Genomic DNA, 16,605 nt, shown 5'->3' on the forward strand with positions numbered 1-16,605 from the left:
CCGGGAGTTCGAGCCCCGCGTCAGGCTCTGGGCTGATGGCTTAGAGCCTGGAGCCTGTTTCCGATTCTGTGTCTCCCTCTCTCTCTGCCCCTCCCCCGTTCATGCTCTGTCTCTCTCTGTCCCAAAAATAAATAAACATTGAAAAAAAAAAAAATTAAAAAAAAAACCTTTAATGCTGTTAAGTACACACAGGCCTTGCTTTCCTTTTTCAGGGCCTTGAGGTAGAACAACCCCCTCTCCCATGTCTTGTGATCACTACAACATACTAGGACTTATTTTGTTTGTGGCCATTTATCAGTATCTGACATTTTGCAAACAGTTTCTATCTTTCGTTTATCTGGCTTCCCTACAAGAACAGAAGCTCTATGAAAACAGAGCCTTTTCAGTTTTACTCATCCTTATAATGCTCAGTGGCACGTGGCGTATCTTCTCAAAACTTTTTGAATAAATGAATATTTTACTCAATGAATGGCTACATTGAAATCCGCCTTGGAATTAGAAAAAAATCACCTGGGATGGAATTTTACTGTGAAGATCTCGGAACAAGAACTAGTTGAGCAGCTAGAGAAGTGATGTTCACAGCCAGTCAGGGAGAACCAGAAGACCTGGCAAGAAGAAATTAGGGGGAAGACCAGACCGGTGTAGGGGTGTTTCTAGATGTGCTCACAATTGTGTTAATTACTGAAAACAAATGCCTGAAGGGAGTTCTCCTCGCACACAACCACTTACGACTCTAACATGCATGCAGCCCGTGCTTGAATATTTAGAGGGGTACAGAATTGCTACCTTACAAGGCAACCTGCCAACTACATTTTGAGACCTTAGACCTACCAACAGTAGGTTAGGAGAGTTATAGGTAGGAATGAGTAATTATAGACGGAAAAGTTAATACCATTGGTTAATTAAATCATAAAATATGTGGCCCTCTTGGTGCAGTGGTAGCGTGTCAGTCTCATAAAACAAACAGAAAAGGTGTTAATTAGAAAAATTATTTATTTCTGCTCCTCTCATACACCTTATTGTGCAGGAAACGGTCTTGCAGACACATCTGAAATAATGTACTGTCACACACTCTGTTTAAAGGCAAAGCACCATAGGTAAAGCTGATCGTCTGTCCAGAGTTCTCAGCTTACGGGATCTCGCTTCCTGATTTTACATTAATTTTTGAAAGTCACAAATATCATCTCCAAAAAATGTTAAGGGGGGCTGTAAAAAATAATCACTTTATTCAGTATTACAGCTGTAGAAACGGAGTATATTTTCTTTAAGAAATGAAAAACTAAGAAGAAAATGCCACTTAACATCATTGGTACGTCGGCATAGGCCAGCAGGAAAAATACTGTGATAAGCTTGTCTCTTTGATACCAAGAAGACATTCTAGTTCAAGCTTTAACATGCTTCCTATGTTTTCACTAGATGCTTCTTTTCTGCTGCTTCGTTCTTTTCCATAGTTCACGTCAGAGGATTGGTACAGCCTTTAAAACTTCATTAGCAGGAGCAAATCCAATATCCACAGATTTCATCCCAAAAGGCATTTTAACCCATCAGATATCCCCTGCAGGAATGAAATTTATAAACACAGAAAGTGAAAAGGAAGCAACATTTCAAAACACCCCAACAAATTTTATGATGAATCAAATGACAATCTGAAAATATAATTGTGACTCATCCGTATGGTTTTTATTTCGAATCTTGCCTCCCCAATAAATAAATATATTACTGGGCTTCAGTTCCATTACCCTTTCCCCTCAAAGCATACAGTTACAAACCAATATGGCTCCAAACCTGGAAGCAAATGAGCAGAGACTCAAACACCCACAGAGGCTGTTAAAAAGCCAGGCCGTGAAGCTATCCTTCAACAAGGACTGATTTAAAACGCAATCAAATAGCTAGGTTATCTATGTCCTCCAATCACAGAATTAACAACAAAAAGAAGAGAAAGGAAAGGATAAAATGACAACAGGTATACAATGATAACAATGAGAAATGGCAGATTACATTAAGGAAATAAACTGAACTGAAAAGTATTGCTATGCCTAATTAAGCGTAAATGGAAAAGGATTCTGAGTCTAGAAGGCAAAATTATGCTCAATGTTCAGTGTCCAGCAAATAACCGTTATCAAATAATATTTGCTGAATACAAATGTAAATGCTAAGGAAGGAATAAAACAGTTTAGAAAGTGGTGGGTCAAAAAAGAGGAAGATAAAGTTTTAGTACATGTACTAAAGTTAAATTTCAGTTACAGGGAAAAATTGCTTATATGCATTCTCCTAGTCCCTAAATGATATTATTATTATACATTTACTTCTCATTTCTCCTTTCCTTTAGAATTTCTTTTCTGAACTGATCTCATGATCTCAGGATTCACGCAGGAGCTCCCTAGCTTTTTTCATCAGGTTTAACACATGGTAGTTCAAATTGCTAAAAAGGCAATTGTTGCCACTCTGTCCTCAACTGCATGATAAAATCTATTCAATAGACTATTTCATATAGCCTTTATTTTTAAAATTTTTTTAATGTTTACTTATTTTTGAGAGAGACGGAATGCGAGTGGGGGAGGGACAGAGAGAGAGAGAGGGAGACACAGAATCCAAAGCAGGCTCCAGGCTCTGAGCTGTCAGCACAGCTGACGTCCCTATACAGCTTTAATAACATACTTGCCTAAAAATAGAAACCCATCCCTCTGCTCTGAACTAAACACTTTTCCTAATTTTAGAACATTACACCATGGGGTGCCTGGGTGGCTCAATCGGTTAAGCCCCCGACTTCAGCTCATATCATGATCTCACGGCTCCTGAGTTCGAGCCCCGCATCAGGGCCTGTGCTGACAGCTCAGAGCCCTGGAGCCTGCTTCGGATTCTGTGTCTCCCTCTCTCTCTGTCCCTGCCCTACTCACACACACACACACTCTCTCTCTCATCTCTATCCCTCTGCCCGTCTCTCCCACTCATGCTCCCTAAAATAAAAAATTTTTAAAAATTAAGAAAAACCTAAATAATTGCAATAGTAAGATGGAGGCAATCCAGAGAATTAAGCACTTTCCAAAGCTTTTTTTTTTTTTTTTTAAAGCAGTAGATAGCTCTGTTATCCTCAAAGTCAAATACCTGAGCTAAAAAGAAAAGCACTTATATCCTAAGGAGAACACCTAAAACTATAAGGAAGAATGAGAAGCTTAAGTAGAATAAAAACAAATCTGGCTCCATGGACAAAACCAGCCCACCTGTTTTTTTCCCCCCAGATTTTTTTTTTTAATTTCTGAGAGAGCATGGGGGAGGGGCACGCACGGATGAAGGGCGGAGGGACAGGGGAGAGAGCATCTTAAGTAGGCTCCAGGCCCAGTGTGACAGAAGCTCAATCCCAGGACGCTGGGATCATTACCTGAACCACAAATCGAAAGTCTGATGCTCAACCAACCGAGCCACCCAGGCGCCCCAAAACAGCCCACTTCTATTCTGCTACATTTCTCCAAACGTTCCATCTGTTTTGATTGTTAATTTGTAGTAGCCTCTCGATCTCTCTAGGAGCCTCCTCTTTTCTTGTTTTGCTCTGGAAAACTTCAGCCTCTTCCATACCAAGTGTATCTTTTCCAACAGGGACAGAAAAAAAGAGGAACAAAAAGAGGAGGCTGGAGTGCCTAATTCTTCATACAACTTAGCCAATGGCTAAAACTGTTTTCCCCAGACAAAAATAAGAGCCACTGGCAGAGGAGTCTGAGGGAACTATGTGGCCACACAGATATTCAGCTGACAGAGAACGCTGCTCTTTTCCCATCTTTCCCATCCTGCCTTAGCATGAGAACATGACTGCAGGAGAAGTGAGTGCTTTGGACTTTCTAGGGGAAGTCTGCCCATTCTACTCTAGATGTTACGGTGGACAGGTTAAGCCACAGAATAAGTGAACCTGTGAAACACACACATCCTGTATTCTCTTTTACTGTCTATTATAATAAAATATGGGAGTATCAGTTCTAAGAAATCAGTATAGTTGAAACTTGACGTTTAATATACTCCCTGAAAAATAAATTTACGAAGAGCTAATCTTTGTATGGTATACTTGTCCAATGTTCCTGCAGTTACTAATTCATCCACAGGTGAAATAAGAATATAGGGAAATGTGATCAGACTTGTCCCTATTTCAAGTTAACGATCTCAAATGGAATTATAAAAGTTGCCATAAAACCAATTTTTTTTGTTTTAAAAATATTGTATGTTTTCTGAAACAAAATCTTCTTATACACACACACACACACACACGATCCTTTTCCCATCTTTTTGGAGAGGCAATAACTCCCTCCCTGCCCAAGGCTTAATGGGTTTTCCTCATACTAGTATTCAAAGAGCAGCAGTAATTAATGCCTTGAAAAAATTCCCTACTATCACTATTACTACTGAAATCCCATATGTTATAGATTAAGCAAAAAGCAATTTAAAGAAACAAGATCTCCAGTCAGTGGTCAGTGACATTGTAGCAAAATAACCATTTTTCATGAACATGAATGGAGATGACAGAAAGACAACTGGTCTCAATTTTACTACTAACCATAGCTATAACCTTGAACAAGTCACAAATTCCTTTGGTTCTCAGCATTTTCATCCGTTTAAATGAAGGCTAAATTAAATCCTCTATGACTGTATGTGATCCAAGTGATTATTTTACCAACTTGCAACAAAAGTTAAACTGCTGATTATACAAAGTACTTGATAACTTACGGCAGTTTCATTCTCATGAATACTCTAGCCATGAAAAAACTCAATAGGACACAGACGAATCCAATGAATAGAAGAAGAAATCTATTGAGTTTTGGAATGTTTGGTGCATTCGATCGGTCCAGGATTATGAAACCTAAACCTCCCATTGTGAATAGGAAGCTGGATGCAAGTCCTTCCATAATATATTGTCCATTTACTCTGAAAAAGAAAAACCAGATTAAACAATAAATGAAAATTCACAGAAAAATAAAAAAACCTGTCTTTAGATTGAAAGACCTATTTCTGCTTAAATATTTTTGTGCTGCTTTTTTATTCTTAACCTTACAACTATTTTACCACATTTCTGTATATTCATTTCAATTCCTGCCATCTCTGAATTATGTATCAAGCACTATTCTAGGTTCTGGGGATACAACAAAATCTGTGTCTTCATGGGGCTTATGTTCAAAAAAGTTTTAGAACCTCAATTAACACAACTGTCAATGTAAAATCAATGCTGAGATTTTAATTATTAGCTTAAAAAGCAAATTAGTGTATGTATAGAAACCCTTAACCCAGAACCTTTGTTTTGCTTTTAAAAATAATGACATTTAAACTTCTACTATCAAATTCAAATTTGAATTGGTAAGAAATGTTTCTATAAGTTTCACAAGAGTAAACCTCTTGTTTCAAAGGGAAAATTTTATTATTTTTTTTTCAAAGGGAAAATTTTGAAAGGAAGTATTTTTTTTTTTTTTAATTTTTTTTCCAACATTTATTTATTTTTGGGACAGAGAGAGACAAAGCATGAACAGGGGAGGGGCAGAGAGAGAGGGAGACACAGAATCGGAAACAGGCTCCAGGCTCTGAGCCATCAGCCCAGAGCCTGACGCGGGGCTCGAACTCACGGACCGCGAGATCGTGACCTGGCTGAAGTCGGACGCTCAACCGACTGCGCCACCCAGGCGCCCCTGAAAGGAAGTATTTTTAACTAAGGCTCCATGAGCCCCACAAGAATTTCCAGCAATCTATAAATCCTTAGAATTATATGCAAATTTTTATACATACGTATATCTGTTTTTTTCTAGCAATACAGACCTTTCAAAATTCTGAATCCATGGATCCCCAAAAAGCAAATTCCTCTGTTAAAGGGATAATTTATACAAAGGTATATCTAAAGAAGGTATATTTTTTGTCAGCTAATTGCCTTAATTGAAAACACAATACACGCATACACAATACACAATACATAATACATTTTGAGCACTGGGCTCAAAATTCCAACAGTACCAATGATAACAGTATGAAAGGTTTCCCTACCATCAAGATCTCCTGTCATCTAGATACCCCTCACTCCCAGAGAATCACAAACATTTTTTTCAGGAATATGCTATGTATGGAACATCATTAACGTTCAGCATCAATACAAATATATAGCTATGTTTAGATGGACAGTTATCAAGTGGATTTAGAAAGCAACATAATAAGCACTGCCCAGGTAAGCCAAACCACACTGGAATGGTGATTCATTACTCAAATGGAACACCTAAGTCTCAAAAATTATTTTTAATGTTTATTCATTTTCAGAGAGAGAGAGAGAGAGAGAGAGAGAGAGAGAGAGAAGGGGAGGGGCAGAGAGAGAGGAAAAGAGAGAATCCCAAGCAGGCTCCATATGGTCGGCACAGAGCCCAAAACAGGGTTCAATCTCAGGAACCGTGAGATCATGACCTGAGCCAAAATCAAGAGTCAGAAGCTTAACCGACTGAGCCACCCAGGTACCTCAAAAATTATTATTATATTTTATTATTTAATAGTATAGTCTAGGGGCTCACAGATTTTTTCCTTAAATGGCCACATAATACATGTCTCAGGCTTATAGGCCATATGGTTTGTGTCACACTTAGCACTGCAGCTTGAAAGCAGCCATAGATAGTATATAAACAAATGGGCATGCCTAGTTCCAATAAAACATTACTTACAGGGGCGCCTGGGTGACTCAGTCAGTTGAGTGTTCGACTTCAACTCAGGTCATGACCTCAAGGTTCGTGGGTTTGAGCCCCACGTCGGGCTCTGTGCTGACAGCTCAGAGCCTGGAACCTGCTTCAGATTTGGTGTCTCCCTGCCCCCACCCCTCCCCCACTTGCTCTCTGTCTCTCTCAAAAATAAATAAACATTTTAAAAATTTTTTTTAGATTAAAAAACATTACTTACAAATAAATTGGTACCCGCAGTTTCCTCATCCCCAGAATAGCCTATATGTGTATTTTAAACCAATACCCTCCTTTAAATAAGTGATCATGTCAATCACTGTGAAATATATTATTTCCTAATAAATAATATACTTCTGTGCTTGCCCACTTCCTGCATCTCTGCATTTAGCATTTTAAAACAGCTATTATCTAAATGCAGATGGACCCATAGGTTTCACTGTACTTTTAAAAAGCACTCATGCCCCAGCAACCTTCTTTCCCACCAAATCATTCAAAAAGGCAACTGTTACCTGTAGGCCAAGAAGGCTACTGGCCTCTGATGTCCATGTTCATCGGTCATAGAGCCAACACTTGGAGGTTCAACAATAACATCATAAATTATTCCTATATGAAAGATAATAGTACAGATTAGATTGGATTCCTAATTTTTAAAAAGGATTAGAGTTTTCATCAGTCTCTAAAGATTCATTTATATTTAAACAGGACTGCTTTGATATATTAATATAATCAAGTGAGGCCCAGCTAATCTCCTAAACTTTAGATAAAACTTTCAGAAATTCAACTCAATATTTTAGCATACTATCTCTAAAACAGGTATTTCATAAAAGAAATTCATTCAGTAACTGTTTCTTATACTCAAGAATTCCTCCACAATAGGGGCGCCTGGGTGGCTTTGTCAGTTGAGCGTCCGACTTCAGCTCAGGCAGGTCAGGATCTCGCGGTTTGTGAGTTCAAGCCCCGTGTCAGGCTCTGTGCTGACAGTTCAGAACCTGCAGCCTGCTTCAGATTCTGTGCTCCCTCTCTCTCTGCCCCTCCCCTGCTTGCACTCTGTCTCGCTCTCTCTCTCGAAAATAACATTAAAAAAAAATTACTTCATAAAGGAGATTAAATATTAAAGGCTATTATTTTAGTTCAAGAAAATGCTGTCAATTGAGAGGTACTGTGACTAGAGTAATTTTCTTGCTTAAATGTAAAATAAGGAGACATTTTTAAATCATACCAATAGGCAGACAGGCATTACTAGAGATTCATGATCATTAATGTCCATCACTTATGTCACGATGTCCCTGTGATCATTAATTCCATCAACATTAGTATTGTCCGGATCTCCCACTGTCCACATCTACTCTCCAACATCCTCACTTCCAGCTTTTCTTACGCATCGTAAGTCTGTGTCTCCCTCACCCTTGACTAACAAAGCAATCACACTGGGCTTCTCTAATCTCTCACCACCACCACCAAGCCTACCAGCTGGCATCCACAGCCATCCCTTCCTCCTTCCCTCCAGCTCCAAGAGAGGAAGAGTCCCTCCTCCTACCAATGTGGGATTGCTTCTGCAATTATCAGGACTCCATCCCCTCCTGCCTTCTCAGAGACTTTGTTCCTTTGGCTATGGCTTCTCCTTCCTGTATTTCAACCCTCTCCTTCCTACATCAACCTTCCCTGGATTCCAGACCCTTCTAGTTAAATCCTATTACTATGCTTCCTTTTTGAAAAAAAGTGAGACTTCCTTCTTGGGGAAGAAAAAAAAAAAAAAAGGTAAACTTGTTGTCTCCCTTTCCTTATTCGTCAGTCTTCAACTCACTCGAACTTGGTATCTGCCTCCGCTGATCTTACTCTTGCTAAAGTAGCCAATGATCTCATGGTGTCAAATTCAATGGACATTTTTCAGTTATCTTAGGAGGCTTCCCGGCAGCACTCAATCCAGTTTACTAAATCCATTTTCCTTGGGGGAAAATTGGTTTCTCATGGCTTTTGTGATACTCCTGTCCATGTTTTCTCGCTACCTCTCTCGCAGGGCCTCCTCTTCTATAAAACCGCTACATGCTGGGAATTCCTTAGGGCTTGATCCACTGTCCTCATTGTCTACATTCCCTCCGGAACTGAACCCATCCCTTCCCAGGGCTTTCAGTCCCATGCGCTAATGAAGGTCAATATGCCAACACCGATCAAACAATGTTAGCCCCAGTAGAATTAGATGTAAGCTCCCTAAGCACAGGGACTTTCACTATGTTCTTCAATACCTGGCTTAGGAGAGGCATTCAAAAAACATTTGTTGTTAACCAACTTCAATACAGACCTATTTTCTCAATTCTAGACTCATATCTGCAAACTTGACATAACCATGCCCAACTGTTACATATCCCGAAGTGACCTGTGGTTCACTGTACCCCAGCAAAAACCTTCATCTCTTCAATCTCAGAAAATGACACTTCCATCTACTCAGATGCTCAAACCAAACACCAGTTTAAGATTCCTTCGCACTGCATTCTCCCCAATCACTCCTGATAACCCAATCAATCCATCAAGACCTACTGAATCAACTTCCAAAGTATCTTTCATTGTATTTTCCTCCATCTACCTGCCACCAACCTAGTTAGTCTTAGTCAACTACAAAACCCACCTAATTGGTCTCTTGGTTCCATATCTGTCCATCCTTTTCCCTTTGCCTACTATTTCCTCTCCCCCAATTCTTTAGATTTTGGCTAACCTGTCATTTCCCCAGGAACCACACTGCAATGTGATGTTCCCAACTCCTGTTGTTTTCCCATAATCTCTTGTTCTTTCCCTTCAGTGCAACTCCGGCAATTTCTAATGGAAAAAATAACGCAGTGGAAAAAGCTTTATGTGATATTTAACCAGCCTCAACCATGACATTATAAGCTTCAGAAGGACGGCGTCCTTATGTTTCGTTCACTGTCATTCCCAGTACCTAGGGCCTGGAACTTAATCGAACCTCAATGCATTGTTTGCTGAATATTTCTCAGCAATGAACATTATTTATGGAAGTACACTCACAGTTTTTAGAAGAGACTTCTTTCCAGTGGCAAAACCAATTCCTTGTATGAGACACCTCATGGCCTTAGCCACTAAAAAGTGTCCTTTGCAATTTGCCCCTGGGATTGGAGCAGAGAATCTCCCCATTACAACAATCAACGGGAATAAGTGGGCAGAATGAAAACTGTGAGGTTTCTAACAAAGGCTTGGACTCCAAGGGAGGTTAGGGTTAGGAGAAGAGACCAGCAGATCAAAGCAGACAAAGACTCATTTTTTGTTAAAATCACATGCATTTTAAATTTCATTTCTTCAATACAGCACCCATTAATGTGCTGAGCAAATGTTAATGTTAATGCAATGTTAGGATAGTATCTTACCAACATAAAAAAAATATTTAAAATATATTTTACTTAAGTGAACTATCATTATTCTAGATTTGGGATGGGAGTTGATTCAAAGACAAATTCTAGTACCAAGCCCTCAAAGTTTCACATTCTTCCCTCTTGAGTAACAACTCTTTTCACATCTGTGAAAATAAAGATGCCTATGGCTAGTCCCTTAAAAAGGGAACTTTTGCTGTCCCTAATCTGTAAGCTTCAATTTTGTAACACCTAAGGTAAGTACCCCACTTCTCAAAATCTGGAAGTACAATATAATAGTCTTGAGTACATCGTGGAACTGTGGCTTGCAAGGGTGGTGGCCTGAAAATTGTAGCCGGATTGCCAACTCATCACTATACAAAACAACGCCCCTTTTGCAACTTTTTATTTGGAAAAAAAACAAAACACCAGGATAGAACAATTCTGGAGTGTTTAATAGTACTGCTATTTTCCTTATTCTTTAAATCTTCAACTTCTGCTTTTTGAAATACAATACCTTCTGCAAATCTAACTCCAATCTTAAATATTAATCGAAACCGTGGATTTGGAAATTTCCATTCACATTTATTGTTGACCAGGGCAAAAAGCAACAACGGACCCTTAGGTGTGGGTTAACAAACCCCAAGGATTGTCATGTCTCTTCCACGTTTCCAGGGGCTGTACACAAAGATAAGGTAGAAGTCCCCAAACCCTCCTGACCAACCGAGTAGAATGGGCAAGACTAGACTTCTCCAGGGCCTCTGTCAAACAATTTACAGGAGGGGATGGAATCCTGATAATTGCAGGCAATAAACAGAATTACAATCTGGGCTTGAAAAATATATTCGATTCGCATCCCTAGGCTAAGAGGCTAGAAGTGCGGAAAGGCAACGGGCGTGAGAACATGGGAGAACAATGAGAGTAGCCTCTCAGGACACAGGACAGGGCGTGAGAGCACATGAACCTCTGGGCTGTTAATACTTGAGACCCCAGAAATTCCCTCCACCCTGCGAAAAGACCTAGAACACAGCGATGCTTCCCCCGGGGCTGAGAGCGGAACGGACGCGCCTCGGGGGCCGCCGGCTCTCCGCGTCTCAGCGCCTCTCGGGCCCGAGCCAGCCCGAGTTACCTCCGGTAATGAGGAAGTAAGACACCACCACCAGAGCGTACACCGTCATGGCCGACGGCATATGCACCCAGGGCGGCTTCTTCAGCTTCAGGTTGGGGCATTCGAGCACTAAGAACGGGACCCGGTACAAAGTCTCCATGCTGGTAGCGGCAGGGTAGCCTCTCGACCACAAGCCCCACGCGCCACCCGGAAACAGGCCCGCCCTCCCGTTCGCCGGCGCATGCGCCAGCGAACGGAACTTGCAGGTCCGTAACTCTAGGAGACCTATATACATAGGAAAAAGAAGAAACTACGAAGAATGAGTAAACAACACGATTTAAAGATATATCTTATTAAATCTTGTTAAGCATAAATTTGAATAAGAAGCTCAATTATTGGTAATGAGTAGACAGGTGATTTATATACCTTCAAGGACCTGCAGGGCGTCAGACGTGGCCAAGCCGGAGAAGCAGAGGAGGCCGTCTACATCTGAGCCCCTCCCACTTGCCGGCGCTGGGGATTTGGAAGCTGATTGGATGCGGGCGTTCTAGGTTCCCAGAGCTACAGGATGAATGGAAGCGCTTGGGACGTTCTGCATTTTCCATTAGCGGTTTTTTCAAGAGCCTGAGAAAGTCCTAGTTGCTGGACTTTCGCTTCACGATGTAGTTGTGGGGACAATCATAATAACAATTGTTATTAATAATTGCTAAACTAGTATATTATCAAAGTTTAAAAAATATCCAGTCCAAATCTATCAAAATTATCAAGAGGGCATCTCCACAGGATGCCTAAAGCTGATACCTTGACGTGACCAAAATACTATTTTAAATAACCCATGTCCTACCCTCCACTTTGCTTCTCCCTCAACCATCTCTATCCTCATAAATGCTAAAATCTTTCTGGCCGAAAATCTTGAAATCAGCCTGGTGTCTCTATTAAAACTCCATATCCAAAACATCAGCAATAATTAATGAGGGGGGTTTACACGGAAACCAGTATTTATACATTGGAAGATTTTCTGGGAATTCTAAAGCAGAATGTTTCTGAACTTAGCATGGTTTTATAAATGAGGAAAACTTTGGAACAATTAAAAATATGTTGCCTTGAAAAAATAAGGGAAAGAATAGAAATTCAAAGTTTGTAAGCTTCCTTGGTAGCTTCAGGAGGGAAACATTAATTAACCACTTCTTGGCAGATACTGTGTTAAGTGATTTACACTGGTTCTTATTTCATCTTCATGACAACTCTATTAGGTGAATTCTATCGTCCGCACTTTACATATGACAAAACTGAAGCTTGAGAAGTGAAACTTACAAAGTGTAGTAGTTTGTGATTGGCTGAGACTTGCGCTGAATGGAAATAAGATTTGAGATGCTTAAGATGGGGCAAGTGTATCCTTCTTCCTATATGTTTTAGGACAAAATAATTGTGTATACATTGTGGGGAAAAAACCTAGAAATTTTTAAAATATACATTTTTTAGGACAAAATAAAACTACCTAGTCATCTATGTATTATTAATGTCACTTTTTTACTCTGTTCCAAAAAGTAAGTTTGTTCCAGAAACCAATTAATTATTATTTTTAACATCTTAAAACTTGAAATATTTGCCAGCTTGACTTTGTAATATTCTATAAGCCAGGTATTTTAAAAAAAAAAAACCCTTTTATGAATAAAAATGCACATCTGTTACCATCTGTGTCCTCTGCGGAAAATGTTTTGGTTAAACACAACATAAACTCTGTAACTGAAAACCAAGGAAATAATGAATATAACCATGGATATTAGAGTATGCCCATAAGTAAACATAGAATCAAATCAGTCAGTGAGTGGATATTTTATATAAATGAAGAAGGGCAAATGTTGGAAGAAACAGATTTAAAACATTATATACAGGCAAGCTTATCATTCTAAGTTACTTATACATACAAGCAAAAATGGCTAATTCTTACTACACACAAGAAAATCTCCACTTAAGGAAGATAAGAGCATAAAACTGATATCTGCCAAGATTCTCAAGTTTAAGATAGGAAGTATTAATTAAAAGCCTTGGGGCACCTGGGTGGCTCAGTTTGTTAAGCTTTCGACTTAGGCTCAGGTCATGATCTCCCTGTTTATGAGTTTGAGCCTGCATTGGGCTTTGTGCTGACAATGCAGAGCCTGCTTCAGATTCTGTCTCACTCTCTCTGCCCCTCCCCCGTGATTTCTCTTTTTATCTCTCTCTCTCTCTCTCTCTCTCTCTCTCTCTCTCAAAAATAAATAAACATTAAAAAAAAAAAAAAGCCTTGAAGTCAGGAATGGCTCTGCTGATCAAAAGAAGGACAATCCCACAAATAAGTTTTTAACTAAATTCTAAACAAACTAGAGCTACCAAGACTATTAATACTACTGACTTTAGTTTATTTGAATATGTATTTAGGGAGGATATTTGTAGCCTTCTTTTTTTTTTGTCAGATAATAATACACAATTTTAACCCTTATTTATTTACAAAGACATTTTGCAGTTGAGCTGACAGTCTCGTGAGCTATGTTCTTCCCCTCCGGGTTCTGTATAAGCATGAATATGTTTGTTTCCCCAGCTCAATGGGTATTTGCTGAGTGGCAACTCTGTTCCAGGCCCTGGGTGAGGCACTATTATGTCTCCTGTTCTATCAAACTCTTCCTGATGCAATATTGGATTGCGAATTTTGTTATCATTGTCATTATTTAAAATTTTGAAAATTAAAATTCACAAATAAAACATAGGTATATGTGTATCATGACGACAGCAATGCATGGAACGAGTTCCCTTTCCATCGCTGCTCTCCTTTTACTTCTCCTTCCAGAGGCAGTAAGAATGCTGGGATTAGTTCAGCTGGAATAAACATACTCAGATGTGGAACAATCCCTGTGTCAGTTTCCTTACCTGTAGAGTGAGAGCTCTTATGGTAGGAAAGATAAAGTCGAACCAGTAGAACAGGCTTTACATACCAAAACAAAAGCGGTGACTGCAGAGACTGATGTCATCATCAAAGGTCTGAAAGATGCACTATGGCAATTCCTACTACATTGCATTCAGTTAGCTAATTCAGCCCTTGTAAAAGAAGGATGGATCTTGAAGAACAACAGTGGATTAATGTAAATTTAATCATATCGTAACTTCCTCTGGTCATGTTATTCCAATCTGTTTAGTGAGTAATCCAATAAACTGCTGATTTTGAATGGGAACCCAGAATAAGCAAAGCTTCTGCAACAGGTCCAGCCTGCTGAGCAAACTTCTCTGTCACTTGGGCCACATAACTCAGCAGATCCAATATCCTTCGTAACGTCTGTGGCAGATAGGGATGTTCTGTTGAGCTTTTTTTTTTTTTTAACGTTTATTTTTGAGACAGAGAGAGACAGAGAATGAACGGGAGAGGGTCAGGGAGAGAGGGAGACACAGAATCCGAAGCAGGCTCCGGGCTCTGAGCTGTCAGCACAGAGCCCGACGCGGGGCTCGAACTCACGAACGGTGAGATCATGACCTGAGCTGAAGTCGGATGCTCAACCGACTGAGCCACCCAGGTGCCCCTGTTGAGCTTTTGACAAGCCCCTTAGGTGAATCATAGCACTAAACCCTAGGCTTTTGCAGCAAACTTATGTCCCCCTCTGAAGATAAATATGTTCACTGAGAAATAGCTTCTGGCTTGCCATTGGAGCTTAGTTAAGACTATGCTATTGACCATGGGCAACAAGTTACCATGAAACCTGAACCTCTAACCTATGAGCCAATAAACATGGTGCCTACAGCAGCATTCCATCATCAAATGAAAGTGTTTTACAGGAGATCAAGCTCATGTAGATCTTAAAATTACACGTAAGTTGCATGAGAAAATAACCCAGATGCACATGTCCCACATCCTTGCACATTGCCTCTTCTCTCTCAATCTATACTGTGGGCATTATGGAAAGTGCCCTATGGCCAGTTAACTGAAGAAGAAAAGGGGAGGAGGCTATTTCACAGATAGTTCTGCAGAATGTGCTTGCAGTAACTGAAAGTAAATGACTACAGATTCACTTGGAGGGAGCCTCACTTGAAGGAAGTGATGAGGGAGAATCCTTTCAATGAGCAGAATGTTAGAATCTACCTGGTTGTTCATTCTGCCTGGAAGGAATGATGACCAGAGTTGCAGGTCTATAGTGATTCGTGGGCAGTGACTAATCATTTGGCTGGCTGGATGGCCAGGGAATTAGAAGGAACACAATTGGAAAATTGTTGAGGAGGTCTGGAGAGAGACCTTCCTGTAAAAGTTCAAAGTATGAAGATATTTGTGCCCCAGGTGATACTCAATAAATTGCAACATAGGTACAGAAGGATGTTCATAATCAGGTGGATAAGATGATCCATCCTATGGATAGTCTTCCTCTTTCCCCAGTCACTCCTGTCCTTGCCTAGCGGGCCCACAAACAAAGTGACCATGGCTGCAGGGATGGAAGTTATACGTGGACTTTCACTCATCACGGCTGATCTGGCTAGAGCCACTGCTGAGTGCCCAAACTGCCAATTGAAGAAATCAACAACAAACCCACAAAATGGTATCATTCTCCAGGAAGATGAGCCATCTACTTGGTATAGGTTAATCACATAGGACCACTTCCAGTAGGCACTTGGTTTTTACTAAAATGGACACTTACCACTGGATACAATTTTTTCTTCCTTGGCCACAATGCTGCTACAAAAATCACCATTGTGTGGATCTGAAGAATGCCTTGCTCATCATCGCAGTATACCACACAGCATTGCTGTTGGCCAAGGAACTTGTTTGACAACAAATGAATTGTGGCAATTGGCTCACGTTCATGGAATTCCTGGTTTTAGCATGTGCCCTATCACCTTGAAGCAGCTGTGTGGAATGGTGGAGTGGCCTTTTGAAAACTCAGTTATGATGCCAACTGAATGTCAACACCTCTTGGAGCTAAAACAATGCCTGCCAAGATGCAGTGTGTGCTGTAAATCAATGATCAGTATATGCGGCTGTTTCTCTTGGAACCAGGATTCACAGGCCCGGGAATCAAGTGTAGAAAATGGGAACAGCTCCTCTCACTGTGACTTCTAGTGATGCGCTCGTGAAACTTTTGGTTCCCATTCCCTACAACTTTGGGCTCTGCTGGGCTAGGAGTTTCAGTCCCCCAAAATAATATTTCCATCAAGGGATGGCCACCTCAATAGTTCCATTAAACAGAGCCGAGAGGGTCACCTCACCTCTTGAGTGCCCTCATGCCAGTGAATCAAAAAGCAGGTAAAGGGTACTCTACCGACTAGAGGTTTGATCCTGACATCCATGGGAAATTCTGATTGCCACTACAAAATGGCAGTAAGGGGGAGTGTGCCTAGGATGCAGGAGATCCCCTGCGCGTCTTAATACCCCCAAAGTCTATGATTAAAGTCTATGGAAAACTACAACTTAGTAGGGTCAGGATTGGTAATGGCTCAGACCCTTCAG

At 40.3% G+C, this 16,605-nt stretch overlaps 1 protein-coding gene across 1 annotated transcript; it reads right to left on the reverse strand.

Annotated features, from left to right (window-relative positions):
* Positions 1–975: 975 nt before the first annotated feature.
* OSTC (oligosaccharyltransferase complex non-catalytic subunit) lies at positions 976–11,372 on the reverse strand. Its single transcript, XM_045470868.1, has 4 exons — positions 11,166–11,372; positions 7,190–7,283; positions 4,711–4,908; positions 976–1,555 (listed from the first exon to the last, which is right to left on the reverse strand). Exons 1-4 carry the CDS (start codon positions 11,302–11,304, stop codon positions 1,537–1,539), a joined length of 450 nt encoding a protein of 149 aa, XP_045326824.1. The 5' UTR covers positions 11,305–11,372; the 3' UTR covers positions 976–1,536.
* Positions 11,373–16,605: the final 5,233 nt, after the last annotated feature.

The sequence above is a fragment of the Leopardus geoffroyi genome, chromosome B1 (genome assembly GCF_018350155.1).
Source record: "Leopardus geoffroyi isolate Oge1 chromosome B1, O.geoffroyi_Oge1_pat1.0, whole genome shotgun sequence".
Classification (NCBI taxonomy): domain Eukaryota; kingdom Metazoa; phylum Chordata; class Mammalia; order Carnivora; family Felidae; genus Leopardus; species Leopardus geoffroyi.

Excerpts from the sequence above, each read along its gene's own strand:
- OSTC (XM_045470868.1), bottom strand. The coding sequence starts at position 11,304 with ATGGAGACTTTGTACCGGGTCCCGTTCTTAGTGCTCGAATGCCCCAAC. Across the intron at positions 7,284-11,165 it reads TTACTTCCTCATTACCGGAG|GAATAATTTATGATGTTATT; the intron begins GTAACTCGGGCT and ends TCTTTCATATAG. Across the intron at positions 4,909-7,189 it reads GTAGCCTTCTTGGCCTACAG|AGTAAATGGACAATATATTA; the intron begins GTAACAGTTGCC and ends TTTCTTTTTCAG.